We start from the raw sequence: 18697 nt of genomic DNA, 5'->3' as shown, positions 1-18697 counted from the left end.
ATGTCTTCTGGGCACGTGGAAGCCCTCCAGATAGTAAATCATTGCCCTGAAATGCCTGACCTTACGTTGCAGTACCTCCCTGCTCCCTCTCCAGAGGTGCCCCATCTACATAAAAAATAGCCACCACTGTGTTACAACTCTCCAAATTTTCTCATGTTTCTGGATACAGCTTCAGAGTCCAACCACAAGCCAAGGTCTCCAGCAAGTTCAGCAAATGTTCATTAATCTTTCCTGGCTTAGGCACCCAGTGGGCTCAGTAAAACTTCAAGCCAGAAAAGTTTCAGGCTGTCAGAGCCATGGGCCAGGCAATAATACACCAAGAGCCTGTCCTGTTGCTGCCGCAGGTGGACAGCAATGCAGTCACCTTACTGCAGCAGGCTGGATGCCGTGGGTGCATCCAAGGGCTCCAGAGTCTGAAGGAGGTTGATTAAATAATTTCCAGTATGCAGCAGGCTGATATGGCCCCATCAGCAGTGCCTACAGACATCCTGAGGCTCTGGGAGGAAGCCAGGGGTTGCAGGGATGGGAATCCCAGGGTTGGTGGTCCCCGCTCCCCTCCTCCTGCTTGGAGGATGCTGCCCTGATGGCTTGGCTTTCCCCACCCCGCCACCCCGTGAGCTGGCTCCAAGGGGAGGCAAGGCTGCGTGGGGACAGCCAACGGCATGGGCATGGGGACAAGCTGATGGCATGGGAATGGGGACAGCCAATGGCACCGGCACAGGAACAGCCGATGGCATGGAAGGAGAAGCCCAAACCCCTCCAGCCACAGCAACCCCCTCCAGGGGGGCTGGTTGGGAGGCTGGGGGGGACAAACACACCAGCGAGCACAGAAACCACCAGGAAGAGTGTTAAGGAAAGCCCGAGCATTAAGTCTTTGCCCCCCCCCCCCCACCCGAGAAACACGAGAGCAGGCTTTTGCGCCTGCCCTAATTTAGCTCTTTCCCTCTGGAAAGGGCTGCTTGTGAAATCCTTTGGGTTCATGTCCCCGGCATTAACCAGCCCCCATGGGCAGCCAGCCCTGCGGACCCCTGTGCTCTCAGGTGTGCTAGTGCTCGCCCCGCGCCATCCCACCCTCCACATGGCAGGCACCCAGCGGCTCCCATCTTTCACGCCAGATGTCCAAGGGGCTGAAAAGTAGTTGAAGATTTTTCTTTTAATTAAAGGAGCTCTGCAGACATGCTATATTCATATATATTTCCCCTTATTTTTTAATTTATTGCTACATCAGCTATTAAAAAAAAAAAAAAGGCAGAAAGAAGAAAGGAAGAGAGCTGCCACAAGCTGAGCGCCTTTCGGGATGACTCACTGCAGTACTGAAATGGCTGCTGGCTTCAGACTCGCCCTGCCTCTGCGATTTGCTTCCAGACTGCAGAAGAGACCATGGCAAGAGGTTTTGCCCCCCATCCCCACGTGGAGGATTCGCCGTGTGGTTGTTGACATCATCACCCCTGGGCTTTGGCGGGGGGAGACCTGCCTTCCCCAAGAGAGGGAGATGGGGGGGAGACATGAAAGGAAGAGATGGCGAGGCATTTCCAGCTGACCTGATTTTCTGCCTGTTTCCTTCTCCACATCACTGCCAGTTAGCTCAGGAGCGACGGCAGAGGCGCGGAGCTGGCCCGTGCTGCGGTGAGTTGCACCCTTCCAGCCTGGCTGCAAACCCGGCTGTGCCAAGTAAGGGCCCTTGCACCTCAGTTTTCTGGGAATGATCATCAGAATGGGAGTCTCCTTTTCCTGCCATGGCTTGCCAGTGGCAGTGTGAAGTCAGGCCAACCAGCTCTGGTCAGCTAATGGGAGAGTCAGGCCTTTTGCTTCTGAGTTTGTGCAGCAAAGGGAAAATTCACCTCAAGTACCATCGACGCTGCAGCCAAGTCCCGTCTGAAGGATGCTGCGATGCCAGCACAAGCCTGCGCAGGGTCTCTGCAGCTGGGAAGGTGAACTTTGCTCTCCTGCAGCCCTTCCAGCCAGGGCTTTGAGTTGCAGCAGGAGACATGGAGGTGTCTCCCCTCTGTGTCCCCCCAGCCCCTTCCCAGGGTGATCCCTTCCACCTGGGGCCATTACAGGCAGAGCCCCTGCAGCTCCCTGCCTCGCTTCCCACTCATGCTTCAGCTCCTCTGCATGGCCCAGGGGATGCTCAGCAAACACCCCGGTGCTGGGAGAGCTGGTTTTTTGGGGGAAAGGGCTCAAGTCTACCCTGCAGTGGTGCATCAATGAGGCTCTGGTGCAGAGACAAAGCGCTGGAGGGAGTGGGCACCCTTGCAGAGCGAGGCATGGCTCCTTCCCTGAAAAATGGGTGGCTGAGAAGTATTTTCAGAAAGGAAAATTCACCCCGATGACCATATGTCAGCGACAGGCAGAGAAAACCCCACGTGGGAGCCAGCCCTCCTCCCACCCCGTGGGCTGCACCCTGCTGGGGCTCAGCACCCGCTGTCAGCTGGGCTTGCAAGTGCCCAGAGCAGACAAAGCTGGGCATGTTTATGTTGCAGCTTCCAGGGATGCTCAGCCATCCCTAATTGCCATAAAAATAAATGCTTTTTGCTTCGTATCACAGAACAGAGGAATTTCCCTCAGGGTATTTTTTTTTTCTCCTCAGTTTGTCTTTTTTTTTTCCTTTTCTGAGGCCTCCCTCAATGTCATCCCTTCCCCCTCCCTCCGCTGCCTCCTTCCCATGTAAACAAGCACATGGCACACACAGTCTGACACATCACACACATGGAAACACGCTGATGGCCCCCCAGCAGCAAGCGGTGCCTGGCACCGGGACAGGGCTGGCAGCACAGGCGGCCATGGGAGCAGGGGTGCAGGCAGGGGGAAGGGTGCTCACCACCAAAAAGAGCTCTCAGCTGCCTGTGTGCGAGCCTGGAGAAGGGTGAGCACCCACAGGCTCCAGCCCCTCGGGCTGGTATCGGCAAGGCGAGGGATCTGATGCGCAGGGTGGTGTGAAGTCTCGTCCCGGCTGACACAGCTGCTCTGTGCTGGCTGCCCAGTGATGAGCCATTGCTGTGCAGACACGCGGTCCTGGCCAGCACCCCTGGAAGGTCTCCCATCTTCTCTTTCCCATCTCTCTGCTCCAGCAGCTCACTTTTGGGGAAGCTGCTGTGCTTGCAGTGGTCCCCGGGGATGGGTGGTGATGGCCCTGTGCGGCGGTGGCAGCTTGCTGACCTAAACCCCAGCGTGTGCCATGCCCGGGGCTCACTGCCCTCGCCCGCCTCCCAGTGAGCCTTTACAGAGGCAACTGGGAGCTCAGCCAGCCAGGGGGGCTCTTCCCTGGGGGGCTGCCCCCGTGCCTTATGCACCCCCTGGTCCCAGGGAGGAAGATGGTGCTGGACCGCATGGAGGGGCTATAAGGTCTGAGGTGCATCGTCCCCCGGACCCCTGGGTCCCCCGGCGTGGGACAGCACCACACAGCCCCAGGGGCTCGGCCCCCCCAGGGCACCTTCCCAAAGCGCTGGGGCTGGCGGGGCCGGGTGATGCTCCCCGGGCTGCGCAGGGCACTGCCGGCAGGTCAAGGCCACCGGGGCAGGGGCACCCCCGCCCGGCCCCGCCCGGGGGTCCCGCTGCCAGCCCCGCGCAGCGCAGCCCGGCAGCGGGGCCGTGCCCGCCCGCCAGCCCGCCTTGCCGAGCCCGCTCCCCCCGGGGGTCCCGGTGGGCTTCGTCAGGAACGGAGTGGGCTCCCCCGTGCCGCGCATCCCCGGGCGTCCCCTCTCCCCTGCACCGGCGCGGGGGGCCTGCGCTGCTCCGGCCCCGCCGTGCCGCCGAGGCGAGCACCGGCCTCGCTCCCCGCTCCCGCCCCGCGGCTCCGGGCGGGCGGGCCGAGGGCGGCACCCCCGGGAGGGGCGGCGGGCGGGACCCCCCGGCCCCGCGGAGCTGCCGCCGCCGCCGGCCCCGCAGGGCTCCGCGGCTCCGCGCCGGGCGCGCACGCTGCGGCGGGGGCGGCGCCGAGGCAGGTGAGCGGCGGCGCGGGGCCGGGCTCCGGCGCCCGGGGTGCGGCAGGCACCGGCATCGCGGGGACCCGGGGCGCCGGCAGCCCGGGGTGGGCACTGGGGGCGCCGGCATCCCGGGGCGGGGTGGGGACCCGGGGCACCGGCATTCCGGCGACGCGAACCATCGGCATCCCGGGGTGCTGCAGGCACCGGCGTCCCAGGGATGGGGGGCACCGGCATCCTGGGGTGCGGCGGGAGCCGTGAGATCGGCAACCCAGGGAACAGTGGGGACCGGGGCGCCGGGAACCCGGGGTACCCGCATCCCCGGGGCATTGCAGGGATCGGCGCCCTGGGGCGCGGTAGGCACCCGGGGCACCGGCATCCCGGGGTGAGAGGGCAGCCGGAGCAGCGGCATGAGGGGTGAGCAGGGATGGGGGCAGCGGCAGACCGGGATGAGGGGGGAAGCGAGGCACGGGCATCCCGGGATGTGCAGGGAGCCGCCGTGCCAGCATCCACATGGCGGAATGCTGCCGGGACCGGGGGCACAGGGACACTCCTCCCCGCCCTTCTGCAGGTGGGTGTAGGAGAGTCCCGCTCCCCGAAGCCCCCCCCGCGGGGGCTGCACCTCCTCCTCCCCAGGGACGAGGGCAGGGCGCGGGGGTCCCCTCCGGAGAGCTGTGCACCCACTGCGTGTGGCCCGGGAGGGGAGGCTGGCACAGGGCAGGGCACGATCGGCAGCAGGCACCGGGCCGGCCGCTGGCAGCAGAGAGCCGAGCGGTTGGTAATCACCCCCTCCTGCACCCCGAAGCCAGTAGAGTCCCGTGCCATGTCGTTCCCCCGTCCCCCCCGTCCCCCCCGTCTCCCCCGCCATCTGCATCCCCAGCCCTGGGCATCTTGGTGGCCTCTCAGCGCACAGCAGCAGCTCATGCTCTGCCTGCAGGGAGCAGCCGGCAGTGGGAATCCCCCTTCCATGCTCGCCCCTGCCCGCCTGGCAACCCCCCCCCCGCCCGCCCCCCCACCCCCCCCCCCAAGGTCCTGAGCACCTTCAGGCCGGTGGGGACGGGAACGCTCAGAGCTGGGGACGGGGCTCTGCAGAGGCACTTTTGGATGACCAGAAAGCAGGTGTCTCCGCGGTCCTGCCCCAGCCCATGGCTCACGGGGACACCATCCTGCAGGAGCTGGGGGGTCAGCCAGCCCCACTGTCCCCTCAGGTGCCCAGCGAGGGACACCCAGCCCTATGGGCATCCCACACAGGACTTCTCCAGCGGTTCGCAGCCACCACCCCTGCACACCTGGAACATGCAGGGTCACAAGCCCGGGGTGACGGGGTGTTTAGGACTGGGCTACAGGCAAAGGATAAGGGTTTCCTCCTTCTCTACGAATTTCTAATGGCTCCTTTGAGACAAGGCACACGACTCCCCGCTGGGAAGCCTCGCTGAGCTGTAAGTACAGGGCTTTTTATTTGGACTGTTAATCTAAATCCATTGTACCTGGCTGGAAAAGCCCCTGTGTGCAATACTCCCTGCACTTGCTGCATACTCACTTGAATGTCTATTAGCATCTTCCTTCCCACTCCCTTGGGTCCCCTCTGCCAGTTAGAATAAATATACATAACTTCTATATGAATGCCTTTAAGAAAAAAAACAACGTTGTCAAGGGAAACTCTTCTAGCATTTCTTACAGATATGCTTGATCTGTTTTTATATTTTTTACTGTCATAAATGCATATATCAGAGATTTTTTTCTCCACAAGATACATATTCATCTGGATGCCCAACACCCAGCTCACACTGGGCTTGTGTAATTCTGATGGTTGTCTCCTTAAAATAGCTTACAGTGTATTTCAGAATTTATCAGAAAGACACTGGACTTATCTGTTCCATTTTTCCAATCATTCATGGAAATCTGGGGTTAGCTAAAGGAAAATTTTGCAAATTCACATTATTCTAGACAGACATATCTGTGTTCTCTGTCCATTGTTCTTTAAAATAAAAAAAAACCTGCCAACCTTCCAAAAGTAAGCTTCTGTTTCCCAGCAGATACCCCTGGAAATGTGACGGGAACATGCTTTGATGATCCAAGAGGGGAGATCACGCCAGGTTCAAACCCCGGGTTTGTTCTGAAGCTGAGCTTAGCTAGTCATGAAACGAGTAGGCAAAAGAGTTATAAAACTATTAATTGCTGCATTAGATTCCTGGATGAAAGCTGTACGTGGGCAGAAATAATTTCCTCCATTCAGAAGTGAACATCAGCAAGGAGCATCTCAGACAGTTCACGACCCTTCTTGCGCTGCTTCCTGCGCGGGAGGGAGGGAGGGAGGGGGAGTGGGGATGGATGGAGGGGTTTCCCTGGAGTACAAAGGCTTGCGGGGTCCTGACACCCACATTTCTTTTTTTTTTTTTTTTTGAGCTGGGAGAGAGGTGGGAGCTGGCTCCCTCCTGGCTCTCGGGGTTTGGTATGTCTTGCCCAGAGCTGCAGCTGCACAGCACGGCTGTGTGCTGTGAATGGTCCTGCTGAGCTGGAGCATCGCTTTGGACTTGTCCTGCTGTCCCAGCACAGCCCCTGGTACCCACCCAGGCTGCCCTGTGCCCCAGCCCAGCCCCAAAACCACCTCGCCTTTGATTTCAGTGACATTTGGCCTGGCCTCCCAGAGCGGCTGCTGTATAGGGAGGGTGTGGAGAGAGGCTGAGGACGGGCGTGGGATAAATTGGATCCCACAGATCCACCCCCACAGCCCCTGTGTGTGTGTTTGTAGCCTGAATGCATGAGCATCCTTCTGGAAGGAACCTGGATTAGTCATCCCCACCCCACAGATGGGCTGTGTGATGTCTTCCCTGGAAAAGCTAATCTGTCACAGAAATTCCAATTTATCCCTTAGAAAGGAGTGTTTACACCCCTTTTTCTCCCTTGTTTTTGTCTTAAGCATTAAAAAAGTTGACCCTTCTCTCTTTTTGCTCCCCTTTGAAAGGCAAGAGAATGAGTCCATTATGCTCTGAGGCTTATCAAGCTGGTTGCTTCCTTCATACATGGTGTGATGGGAAGTGCTGGCTTGGTGTGTAAAGCCTGTGTCTTTAAGAAGCCCCGGCTGGGAGATGCAGTGGAGTTAGCAGATGCATTTGCCAGGCTATTTCACACAAATCTGGCATTTGCTGCACCCACAGCCCCACTCAGCTTAAAACCACACCTCTGGGCTTTATTTCTAACCATTACTCCATCACTTGTCCCTCTCCAGCTCTGCTCTGACCTCCAGATTTAGACGTGAAAATGTCCCCCAGGTCCCTCCTGGTTTGACGAACCCTTTATGCTGCATTTCTCAGACACTGGAAAACATGCAGAGCCCTTCCCCTGCTGGAGCGTTTGCCCCATAAACCCCACGAGATGTCCGGCGAGCAGCGCAGGGCTGGGGTGCAATGGGGTCCACAGGGGAGCTGGGATTCCCCTGGGCGGGGGGGACCCACCTCGTGTCGCTGACCTGGCCTTGGCCCTCGGTGGCTGCTCTCAGACCCAAATGTCCTGTGCAGGGTCTGGTGGCACCTCAGCATCACCACGGGGGCTGTTGCAGGCTCTTCCCTTGGCTCCTGCTGCCTGTCTGCTTCTGCCCCTGTGTCACCTAGAAGTTTGAAAACTTCAAGGGGTGACACAAGACAGAGAAGGTGATGGATTTTTCTAGTAATCTGCCTGATTAAAACCAGGGAGGGAAGCCTCTGAGATGGGAGACAGCCAGTCTGGAGGTCACAAATGCCTCAGTGACCCCTGCAGCAAAAGCATCAATGGCAGCAGAAGTCATGTCGGTACCAGCAGTGACCCTGAAGTGTGAGCAGAGCTCAGGAGCAAGTTAAAGAATCAGAATCATTTAGGTTGGAAAATACCTTTAAGATCATCAAGTCCAACCATTAACATGCCTAATAGCGGCATGCTTTTCTAAAAGTAGTCACTGCATGGGGAAATGTAATTTCTCAACCACGAGAGCAAAGGCAACATCCTTCCTGACAACACCCAATGCCCCCATGTCAGGAGTGGGGGGACGTGTGGGTACAGGGCTGCTCTGCACGTCCCCAGGCATTGTGAAGAATAAGGTAGGTGGAGAAGTTTGATTTCAAGGTGATGCAGGAAGATCACAAACCTTTTTATCTGCCTTTTTTTGTCTAAGCTTCTGGTCAAGATGGGTAAATGCATATGAAGGTGTGGGAATGCTTCTTTTTGTTAGATGCTTTAGCTGCTTCTCATTGGGAAATGGAATTTCTGCTGCACAGAAAAGCCCAGCTCCCTGAAACTTTTAAAATCCTGAAACCCAATAAAAATCAAAACTTCGGGTTTTATTTCCCTAACAATGTACAGATTTTTAATTCAGTCATCAATGATTCTGAATCATGTTTTTGTTATGTTTCAATGTTACAAAAATAATCTTAATATTTTACATGACAGAACACACAAGAGGAAACAGAGCAGGCAGATAAATTGTTTTGACACATCTTTCACTGAAATTCTCCCTAAAACTGACACCTTCTGTGAAAATACTGATTTTGGCAAAACTGCCTTTGCTGCTGGGAAGGCTGCACCCTCTAAGGACTTTTTGACCAGGTCTAATTAGCAACATAGGTAGTCGGGCTACAAAGCTCTTCTGCAGAATCGCTGCAGTGGTGACTTGATGAGATCTATTTTTTCCACAGGGAATTTTTCTTTGGGGGATAAATTTTTTCTTCAGTGACTAATTCCCAGCTTGAACAAGGAAAGCCCCATGGGTTAGGTGCTGGAGGTGCAGTAAGCTGCCTTCCTTAGGCTGTTAGTGAGCTACAAAGGGAGAAACTTTAAGAGATAGAAAAAATGAGGTGTTTCACCTGGAAAAATTATCAGCTTTCTTTTTTTCCTTCCATACCACAGAAGAACAACTGCCCAAAGCTGTTTCTGTCTCCCGTCTCCCCTCTCCCTGGTCCTCACTTTTCAAAATGCAAACATCCCTCCTCGCTCCCCAGGGTGTTTCTGTCCCCCTCCTCAGCAGCACCTGGATCGGGGGGGAGCCCTGTGCCCCCTCCAGCCCCGCTGTGTCTCACCCGCAGGTGGAGCCAGCTCCTGCTCTGCTGATCATGGTCAACAAGACCTTAAATTACTGGCGTCCCAGTTTTGAGGAGGACGTTATCAACATCAACGTAGGGGGTCTGAGAAGGCGGCTCAGCTCCAGCGCCCTCTCCAAGTTCCCTGACACCCGCCTGGGACGCCTGCTCTCCTGTGACTCGGAGGAGTCCATCCTGCAGCTCTGTGATGACTACGATGTGAGTGCCAGGGAGTTCTACTTTGACCGAAACCCTGGTTTCTTCCTCTACGTGCTCCACTTCTACCAGACGGGGAAGCTGCATGTCATGGAGGAGCTGTGCGTCTTCTCCTTCTGCCAGGAGATCGAGTACTGGGGCATCAATGAGTTCTTCCTGGACTCCTGCTGCAGCTACCGCTACCACGAACGTAAGCTGGAGAGCCGGCACCACAACTGGGATGAGGAGAGTGAGGTCAGCAGCGTGGACACGTCCCCCGATGAGATCTCCGACATCAACCATGACCTGCTGCGCTACAGCACGCTGCGCTGTGGCAATGTGCGCAAACGCCTCTGGCTCACCATGGAGAACCCTGGCTACTCCATTCCCAGCAAACTCTTCAGCTTCGTGTCCATCAGCGTGGTGCTGGTTTCCATAGCCACCATGTGCATCCACAGCATGCCCGAATACCAGGAGGTGGACGAAAATGGCAACGTGCTTGATGAGCCCATCCTGCACAAGCTGGAGTATTTCTGCATCTCCTGGTTCACCTTTGAAGTGTCTTCCCGCCTCCTGCTCTCCCCCAACCCCAGGAAGTTCTTCAAGCACCCGCTGAACCTGATTGACATTGTCTCGGTGTTGCCCTTCTACTTTACCCTGCTGGTGGACTTGACCATGGGCAGTGACTCAGAGCTGGGCAACCTGGGCAAGGTCGTGCAGGTGTTTCGCCTCATGAGGATATTCCGGGTGCTGAAGCTGGCTCGGCACTCCACCGGACTGAGGTCACTGGGGGCCACCTTGAAGGTAAAGTGGCTTTCTATCTCCCTATCTACTCCTTTAGCCTCTGGGCAAGAAGGAGACCTGTGGTATGGCTGGGGGATGTGGACATACCCATTCCCAGTGAGCTACCAGCTCCGGGTGGTGACTGGCAAGCTTGCTTGGGGTGGTGGGCTGGACTGTTGGTGAGTCTGCTAAAGCAATCAGGTGTGAGGAGCACTGCATGAGTCCTCTTTGTACACACACTCAGAGCCAACAGCAATTCACCCCATTGCTTGCAGACTTTGCTTCACACACAACTGGTGCTTCCAGGGACTCAGCCATCCCTTCCCACCGTGGTGTGCGAGCCCTGTTGCATGGTGTTGGAAGGGACTCAGCCATGCACGGGTGGCTGGAGATGTCCCACCACAAGTGAGTCAGTGCCTAGTTTGGGCTGCAAAAGACCTTCTGAGCAGGGACCAGGCCAGGCAGCAGCTGCTGGGTATGCCAGCACCAGCGTGAGTGGCTTGAGCTGCTCCTGTCCCTAGGCTGGGAGGAGAGGGGAACCTCCTTAGGGCATGCTGCCAGCTGGCCAGAGACTAGCACCCAGCCCTTGGTGTTTGCCCATCTAGGGAGACGTAGAGATCCTGGTCCAGTTGAGCTGACAGCTGGATGCTCCAGGATACGATGAGATTGAGACTGGGACATGGTTAATCACGGGTAGCACAAAGCAGCAACAGAAAAGCAAAGGGTGCAGGGCCTGGGACAACCAGCCAAAGGCAGGGTCCAAGCCCCCAGCAGAGCCCGGGCTACTCTCAGTGTGCTGGAAAACCTCGGGAAAAGCATGGTGTGCAGGGCTGGAGGGAGCTGGCCCCAGGTCCATGAAGTCCTGAGGATGAGGAGATGCTGAGACCTGCAGGACCGGGGCCCAGCGGGTTTGGTGAGAGGTGGTCTGCATCCTCCATCATGTGCCCCAAGGCTATGTTTCTCCAGCCTCCCTCTGCAGCACCCCCAGGCTCCTTGGACAAAGAACAGCTGTGACAAGAATCAAAGCATGAAGCTGTGATGAAATCCTCAGCAGCCCGGTGCTGCAGCCCAGCCCTCCATCGCTCAGCCAGCGGTGCAGACCAGATGTGGTGCCCGGTGTGGCTCTTTGCTCTCCCCCTGCCCTCCCTCCTCCACCCTCCTCGTGCTGAGGGCCACATGCCCGAATCTGGGGGGAGTGAAACTGTCCCCTCACCTCCTGCACTTAGAAAGTCCAGCCTGATGCAGAGGCCAAATCAACTCAGCCTTTAACTGTCTTTGAGTCTTGGTGACCACATCCAAGTGGCCACATCTGAAAGCCAATCCTCGAGCCTGCCAAGACGCAGAGTGACACACGCTCCTGATGCCCCACCAGATGTGGGGCTTGTGCTGGGCACAGGGGGATGGCCACCAGGGCAAACATCTCCTTCTCCTTGTGGGACTGCCTCTGGTCCCCATGTTCAAAGCAGAAGACTGGTTTTTCAAGCACTGCTGATGCAAATATTCCTATGCTTTCCCCCGCCCTTCAAACAAACTGCGCCAAACAAATGGCCAAGGAAAGCCAAGGAAAGCAATCTTCGGAACAGAGCCTGAAATCCAAGCAAAAGGCTGCTCTCCTCCTGCTCAGAGCCTGGCAGGGGCCAGTGCTGCAGCTCCTGGTGCTGCTCCCCCTGAAGGGCCATTGCACGGATGAGGCAGGCACAGCTGCAGCTGGGGACACCTCGCTTCTCGCTGCTGCAGCAGTGGCAGGGCTGGCATGGGATGTCCTGGCATTGGCCCGACTCGACTGCCAGGGCTGGACCCATTCCTGTGGGTGAGCCATGGAGAAAAGCAACCCTTGAGTCTGGCTGGGGATGAGGATGGACAGCAGGAAAGGTCTTCTGCCAACTTCTGCTGTGAAACAGGACCAGCCCAGCACTAATCTTGCAAACCCCACAGAGCACCAGAATAAGTGTGTGTGGGGAAATTCCCTGCAACCTCAAAGCCTGCTGAAAAGAAGATCCAGGGAAGATTGTTTGAAATGAAGATGCCTGAAGTCCTACCTGCATCATACTTCTGAACATCCACCTTGAAAGAGCAATTAGCAAGTGACAGACCCGTGTAACATACTGTTTGTGAAATTTAAATAAAATTGTACACGTGGGAAGGGCTCCCTGAACCCTTTCTGCACTCCGTTTAAGTGTGAACAACATGTTGCAGCAGAGCAGGGACTGACGGGCTCATCTGCATGTTATTAAGCAGCAGACAAGATCCGAGGAGCTGGCAGCATCCTGGCTCCGGCCTCTGCCGAGCCGCTGATTCACCGAGTGACGTGCTGGAAAGTGCCGCTTTCCCAGGGACTCCAGAGTCAGCTGTAAATGGGGATGAGCGAAGACACAAATCTGACGCAGCAGCTTGGCGTTGTGATTTACTGGGCACATAAATTACAACGTCTTGTTAATCATAATTTACTTCCTATCGCAAGAGCATAAAGCAGCAGCAGAGGAGTAAAGGCTGTTAACAGCCAGGAAGTGGGAGCGATGGCTCTGGCAAGCTGAGTAATTGTTCCCCTGCCACGAAAGTGCTAGCAGAGGGATTTCTGCCATTTGAGCATTATAAACTCTGAACAGTCTTCAGATCACTTGGGGCCTCATCCAGGACCCATTTAATTTGAGGAGAGGCTTCCCACCTGTCTCTGCTCTTCCTCCCTGCCATACACGACATCCATCACCATTCCTGCAGCTTCCCTGGTGGGAGTTTGGTGCCTGTCTCCCACCAGCAGTCAAGAGGTGTTCGGCACTGAGTAACTTAGGTGTCTGCAGGGATCTACAGGAGTTGCTGTCCAGCCCCTCAGAAGCCTAAATACACAAACAGGTTGGAAGAGCCAGAGCTGCACATCCCCAGACAGCAGATACATCACCCTGCTGTTGCTACCTGGGCCATCTCTGTCTCGGTCCCCATGCTGGTATCTCCAGCAGGCTCAGACTGGGCTCTTCACACCATTTGTCTTCTGCTGTGCTGGAGGAAAGGTGCATTCAGCAGGGAAGGAGCCCATGCATGGCCTATGGCTGTCCCAAGGGCAGACAGCCCTCCTGCCTGGCAGGAGCCCAGAGGGGCTGCTGCTGGGGTGGCTTTTCTGTTGGAGCCTTTTATCACCCAGCATCACCTGCTGCAAGGCTGGCTGCTCGCTCAGCTGCATCCCACCCAAACCCCAGCTCAGCCTGCATCCCACCCAAACCCCAGCTCAGCTGCATCCCACCCAAACCCCAGCTCAGCCTGCATCCCACCCAAACCCCAGCTCAGCCTGCATCCCATCCGAACCCCGGCTCAGCCTGCATCCCACCCAAACCCCAGCTCAGCCTGCATCCCACCCAAACCCCAGCTCAGCCTGCATCCCATCCGAACCCCAGCTCAGCCTGCATCCCATCCGAACCCCGGCTCAGTCTGCATCCCAACCAAACTCCGGCTCAGCCTGCAGCCCACCCAAACCCCAGCTCAGCCTGCATCCCACCCAAACCCCGGCTCAGCCTGCATCCCATCCGAACCCCAGCTCAGCCTGCATCCCACCCAAACCCCAGCTCAGCCTGCATCCCATCCGAACCCCAGCTCAGCCTGCATCCCACCCAAACCCCAGCTCAGCCTGCATCCCATCCGAACCCCGGCTCAGTCTGCATCCCAACCAAACTCCGGCTCAGTCTGCATCCCACCCGAACACCAGCTCAGCCTGCATCCCACCCAAACCCCAGCTGCAGCTGCCTGCCCCTGGATCAATGAGTGAGCCACATGAGGATAAATGGCTCAAATAGGCGGCAGCCTGCCTGAGGATCAGCTGGGAGATTCCTGGAGCCTCCCCTGTGCCACAAGCCCTGACCCTGCCTGTAAATTAAAGTAGTAGGAGCAATTGAGCTCCTGACTTTTCTCTTGCCTTCACACTTCAACACAATCCAGGGCCATAACTGACGCTCTTTAAAAATGTATAAGGTTACTTGGCTCTGCTGCTCCCGAGCTGGAACATACAGATGTGCTGTTAAGCTCCAGCCAGGAGCAAGTCTTTCATGGCCAAGTGATACAGCCTTGAAACTCAGTGGCTCTGAGCTCTTTGTCCCTCTCAGGGAGCTCCCTCAGAGCTGCTATAGGGCATTTGCAGCCACAGGCGACGGCGAAGGAGGTTATTTCCCCTCAGTGTTACTGGCATTAGCCAAGCAACTTTTGCTAGCAGTCTAAGCAAAGTCTTCTAACTCCCTGCCATGAATCTACCTCTTTTATGTCTCACCTTGATTGTGGAAGCTTTTTTCCCAAGTCCTCTGCTGCTTGCTTTGCTCAAATGTTATTTTGTTTAGTCATGATATGGTCTCCAATAAAGCATTCCCTGCCTGTTAGGAGACTGGGAGAAACCCCCCATGCTCAGAGCTCTGCTTTCCTTGCCCTGAAAGATGAAGAGCAAGCTGGCAGATCAGTGGGCAGAAACACCCGAGAAATTCACTTGTGACGATTAAAAAGCGAGTGGACGAGCCATGTGGTGAGGGTGGCAGTGGCTTTGGCACTGGTGTGTGGTTAGCCTGGCTCTGCCAGAATACGGGGGCTCCACGGTCCCCTCCTGGTCTGGGAGGCTTTAAGAGCAGGCTGTGCCGGGGTCCTTGGCCCTGCTGCGTGCAAGGTCTTGGCTCACACCTCCCCAGCCACAGGGCAGGGGTGGGAGCTGGGTGCTGGCTGCGGACCAGCGCTGGCCCATGGCGGTTTGCCTGGTCCCAGCTTGTCCTCCAGCAGCCCCCTTCTTGGCATCACCTGCTGCCTCGTCCCCCAGCCGCCTGCTGATTTTCTCCCCAGGGCTTTTGGCACAGGTTTCTACTTTGTTCAGCAACTAAGGACATCCAAAGAAAGCCTGCGACACAAAGGTTTTACTTTGAAACCAGAAAAAAAATGGCTTCTTCAAGGAGCATGGCACACCCCTGCCATTCATCTGTCCCCCCAGGTCCTGCGTGCCTCCCCCCGCCCCAGGAGGCTGGGTGTCCCATGGCTCCGTTCCTGCCAGGGCTCCCAGACCCCTCGGGCTGGGGCTCATCGAGCCAGGGGGTGCAGCACCCTGTGGGGGTGGGTGCTAAGACCAGCCCATGCTGACGTTGGATGGATCCCCTAACCGACCCGTTGACCAGGGCTGCTTGGATTCTTGTCAGCTCTGAGGGTCGCTTCGAGTCTCCCGTGGAGGAGCAGCAAAACCTGAAGGGAAATGTAATCGTCTCAGGAACAGTAGCTTCTGCAGGAAAACTCCTCCCCTTACATGTCTGATAAAGGGTTAAACGGATGCTGAGACTGTAGGTGGTGTTGAGGCACAGGAGGAATCAGGTCCCCGGGGCTCTGGCTGTGGGGTTCCCCAGTCCAGCAGCCGGGAGCTTGGGCTCAGAGCCGGGTGGGAGCTGGAGCTGAGCCTGCGGCAGGGGCACACACCCTCCCCCAGCACGCCGCCGCTGTCCTGGGAGGACGTAAACTGCTTTGCTTAGAGGCTGCCTGTTAGGTGGTTTCTGAGGACCTGACAAGATAAAAGGAAAACGTGTCTAAATATTGTTAGCTGAGATCAGGCTGGAGCAAGTGCTGGAGGCAGGGGGGTGGCCTCTGCTGGGGAGCCCTGGCTGGGAAGCACGGGTCCCCTTTCCCTGCTGGCACTGCCTGCCTCTCGCGGGCTGCCGGAGGGCAGGGGGCAGCTGTGGCTGCCAGGTGTGGGTCACAGCCACCCCCAGCCCACCTCAGCCCAGCCCACAGCGGGACATCCCACAGCAGAGATGGGTAGAGGCACCGAGATCCCCAACGGGGGTGAGCAGGAGCCTGCATGCAGGGCTGTACTCGTGCTGGGGGATCCCGGTGTCCTGGCATGTGGTGGTCCCCGCTGACCACCGCTCCGCTTTGCCTTCCAGCACAGCTACCGGGAGGTGGGGATCCTGCTGCTCTACCTGGCCGTGGGGGTCTCTGTCTTCTCCGGCGTGGCCTACACGGCTGAGAAGGAAGAAGATGTTGGCTTCGACACCATCCCGGCGTGCTGGTGGTGGGGCACGGTCAGCATGACTACTGTGGGCTATGGCGATGTGGTGCCTGTCACCGTGGTGGGCAAGCTGGCTGCCTCGGGCTGCATCCTGGGGGGCATCCTGGTCGTGGCGCTGCCCATCACCATCATCTTCAACAAGTTCTCCCACTTCTACCGCAAGCAGAAGGCGCTGGAGGCAGCCGTGAGGAACAGTGGGAAGAAAGACCCCGAGGATGTGGAGAGCACCTCAAGTCGCGACCGAGACTCAGAGGCTCTGAGCGAGACCTCGCTGGACAGAGGCAGCCCCGACCGCCGTGGTCTGACCCCCGGCACCCACCCCACACCCTGACCCCACCGTGCCGCAGCACCGGGGCACGCGCGGGACCTGCTCACCATGAGCATGGCGTGGCTGTTGCACCAGGACATGGCAGAGGAGCCAGGCTCTCCCCACCTCGCAGCGTGCCTGGCATCACCCCTGCCCTGCCAAGGACAGGAGGGGTTGGAGGAGATGCCCAGCGGGTGCCGGCTGCCTCCAGCCCCCGGGATGCAGCCCCCAGGTCTGCCTGGACGTCACCCAGCGACAGCCCTGCTCCCCCCACCGCTGCAAAGGGAGGCTGCGGCGCTGAGGTACCCCTGCCAGAAAGGGAGTGAGGAAAAATCCTGACAGGTGACCCCTGATCAGGCACTGCCCTGGATGCGTGAAGGGGGATTTTTCTCTGCCCTGAGGTTTTGTGTTGTCCAGGGTGAGGTTAAATAGCCTGAGGGTGAGGCAGCCCCTGACCAGGCTGACTGCCCTTGCAGCTCCTGTGCCAGGTCAGCATCAGCTCCAGCCCCAACCTCATCCTACTCCCAGCTGGAAACAGCCTCGAAATGCTCAGCTGCCCCGTTGGCCATGGGGGAAAGGGGGTTGGAAATGAGCCTGTATGGGAGGAGAGGTGGTGTCCAGCTCAGTGTGAGCCCCACTGTGCGCAGCCCCTGCAGTGGGATCGACTGGACCTCACGTTCCTTCCGTTGCAGCGGGGCTTTAAGTGCTCTCCTGCACTGCTGCTGCTGGGACCCCCAAGCGATCCGGGTCTGGGGCCGTGCTGGGAGGGAGCGCGGCACAGCTGGGAGCACTGTCCTTGAAGGGGGGACACCAGCCAGGGATGAGCAGGCAGAAGGGACGCTGTCTTCTGAGGCAGGAGAAGCTGGAGGGGATCAATCTGGGAGAATCAAGGGGCTACCCCCAGAGGGTCTGTCCCCCCCAGGCCCTTCGCTCTGGGGGGCTCCCATGCCAAGGGCATTTCTTCTGGCAGAGCAGCTGCTGGCACCCAGCCCTCGGGGCAGAAAGGAGGCAGAGACCCTGCAAAGGGCCACCAGGGAGCAGGCATGGGGAGATGCTCCTGGGCACAGAGAAGCTGCCTCTGCCATCTGCCATCTGCCATTGCCATTGTGCTCATGATTTCCACCGCAGGAAGAGCTGCCAGGGAGCCCAGGGGCTGCAGCACCCCATGATGGGGTGGGGGAGATGACCAAAGCCAGCTGGGTTTGGCACGTGCCCTGGTCTTCCTCACCACGGCCCCCAGCCTGGCTTCATTCTGCCATCTCATCCCTCCCTGCCTCGAGGCCAGGCAGGGGCAGGAGGCTGTAAGGACACCCCCCATCGTCATCACACTGCCCTGGGCATCACCTTGGACCCCACAGGGACCCCAGCTCCCCGGGTGCCGATGCACTCACCCCGCTGCAGGGAGGGAGCACCCCACATCCATGGGACAGCCGGGGCAGAGGGGACCTTGCACCGCCCCTCGTCACCGCAGCCGCTGAGCACCACAGCCGGGCAGGGACATCTGCCTGCAGCACTGGGCCCCCTTCCCACCCGCGTCCCCAGCCTGGCTGAGCACATCCAGGGCTGCTCCCAGAGCTGTATTAATTCCCTACACAGCTTTTCCTTGCCCCCCAGCTCTCTGTTTGGAAATCATGCAGCTCTTCTGTGCACAGAGGAATACATCCAGCTCCTGTTCTGAGCAGCAGAAATGAGCACCCTGCGATCACCTAATCAGCTCAAAAATACGTTGATGGCTGCGGGATGGCCCCGGGTGCCTGGATTGTGGGGTTTGCTGCCGGTTGTCCTGGCTGGCTCTTGGCATAGCCGCAGCTGCCGGTGCTGGCTCTGCCTGTAGTGATGTGCTGATCAAACCCCGGTGGGACCTGGGGAAGGGTCCCCAAGGAACAGTGGTGTGGGATGGGAGGTGCTCACGCTCCTGGCATCATTGAGTCTTCCAGTATCGACAGTTTGTGGCCCGCTCTGCGCTCATCCTTACTGCGGGCTGGGACTGGTGAGCTGCATCATCTGCTCCGACTGGCTCCCGCTGCACTGTTACTTGAATAAAGGAAGGAGTTTCCTCTTCTCTCCATAAGTATTCCAGTAGCAAAATGTATTCAAATGTGAAGACTAAATTACATGTATTAATTAAAAAGCATTATGCAAACAATTAAGAGCATGTAAATTAATTTTCTATCTATGCATGGGATGCATACTGTATATTTTATTAAAGACCTAAGTGACCCGCTTTGGACGCTGGTTTTCTGTTTCACAGCTGATCGGCGTGCCTGTGCTTGTGTAGCGCATGGGCTGGGCTGGGGTCGGTGCAAGCAGCCCCTGGGGAGCAGGAGCAGCCCGGCTGCTCCCGGGGCGGCTGCAGGTCCCGTCAGCCAGCTCCAGCACCGGCTCCCAGCACAGCGGAGCTCCCACCCGGACAGCATCATCCCTGCCCCGG

General features: G+C 57.9%; 1 protein-coding gene across 2 annotated transcripts; it reads left to right on the top strand.

The window, feature by feature from the left end:
- The first annotated feature begins 3893 nt into the window (after positions 1-3893).
- On the top strand, positions 3894-18490 carry KCNS1 (potassium voltage-gated channel modifier subfamily S member 1). Of its 2 annotated transcripts, none has more exons than XM_037403133.1 (3): positions 3894-3944; positions 8978-9970; positions 15835-18490. In XM_037403133.1, the coding sequence occupies exons 2-3, from the start codon at positions 9005-9007 to the stop codon at positions 16288-16290; spliced, it is 1422 nt and encodes a 473-aa protein (XP_037259030.1). In that variant the 5' UTR covers positions 3894-3944; positions 8978-9004; the 3' UTR covers positions 16291-18490. The 2 variants fall into 2 exon arrangements, with proteins under 2 accessions (XP_037259030.1, XP_037259029.1); XM_037403132.1 differs by lacking the exon at positions 3894-3944 and adding an exon at positions 5030-5362.
- The last annotated feature ends 207 nt before the right edge of the window (positions 18491-18697 follow it).

Source organism: Falco rusticolus, chromosome 10, assembly GCF_015220075.1.
Source record: "Falco rusticolus isolate bFalRus1 chromosome 10, bFalRus1.pri, whole genome shotgun sequence".
NCBI classification, from domain to species: Eukaryota; Metazoa; Chordata; class Aves; order Falconiformes; family Falconidae; genus Falco; species Falco rusticolus.
Note: the sequence above shows the minus strand (reverse complement) of the source record. Positions and strands in the feature narration are given on the sequence as shown.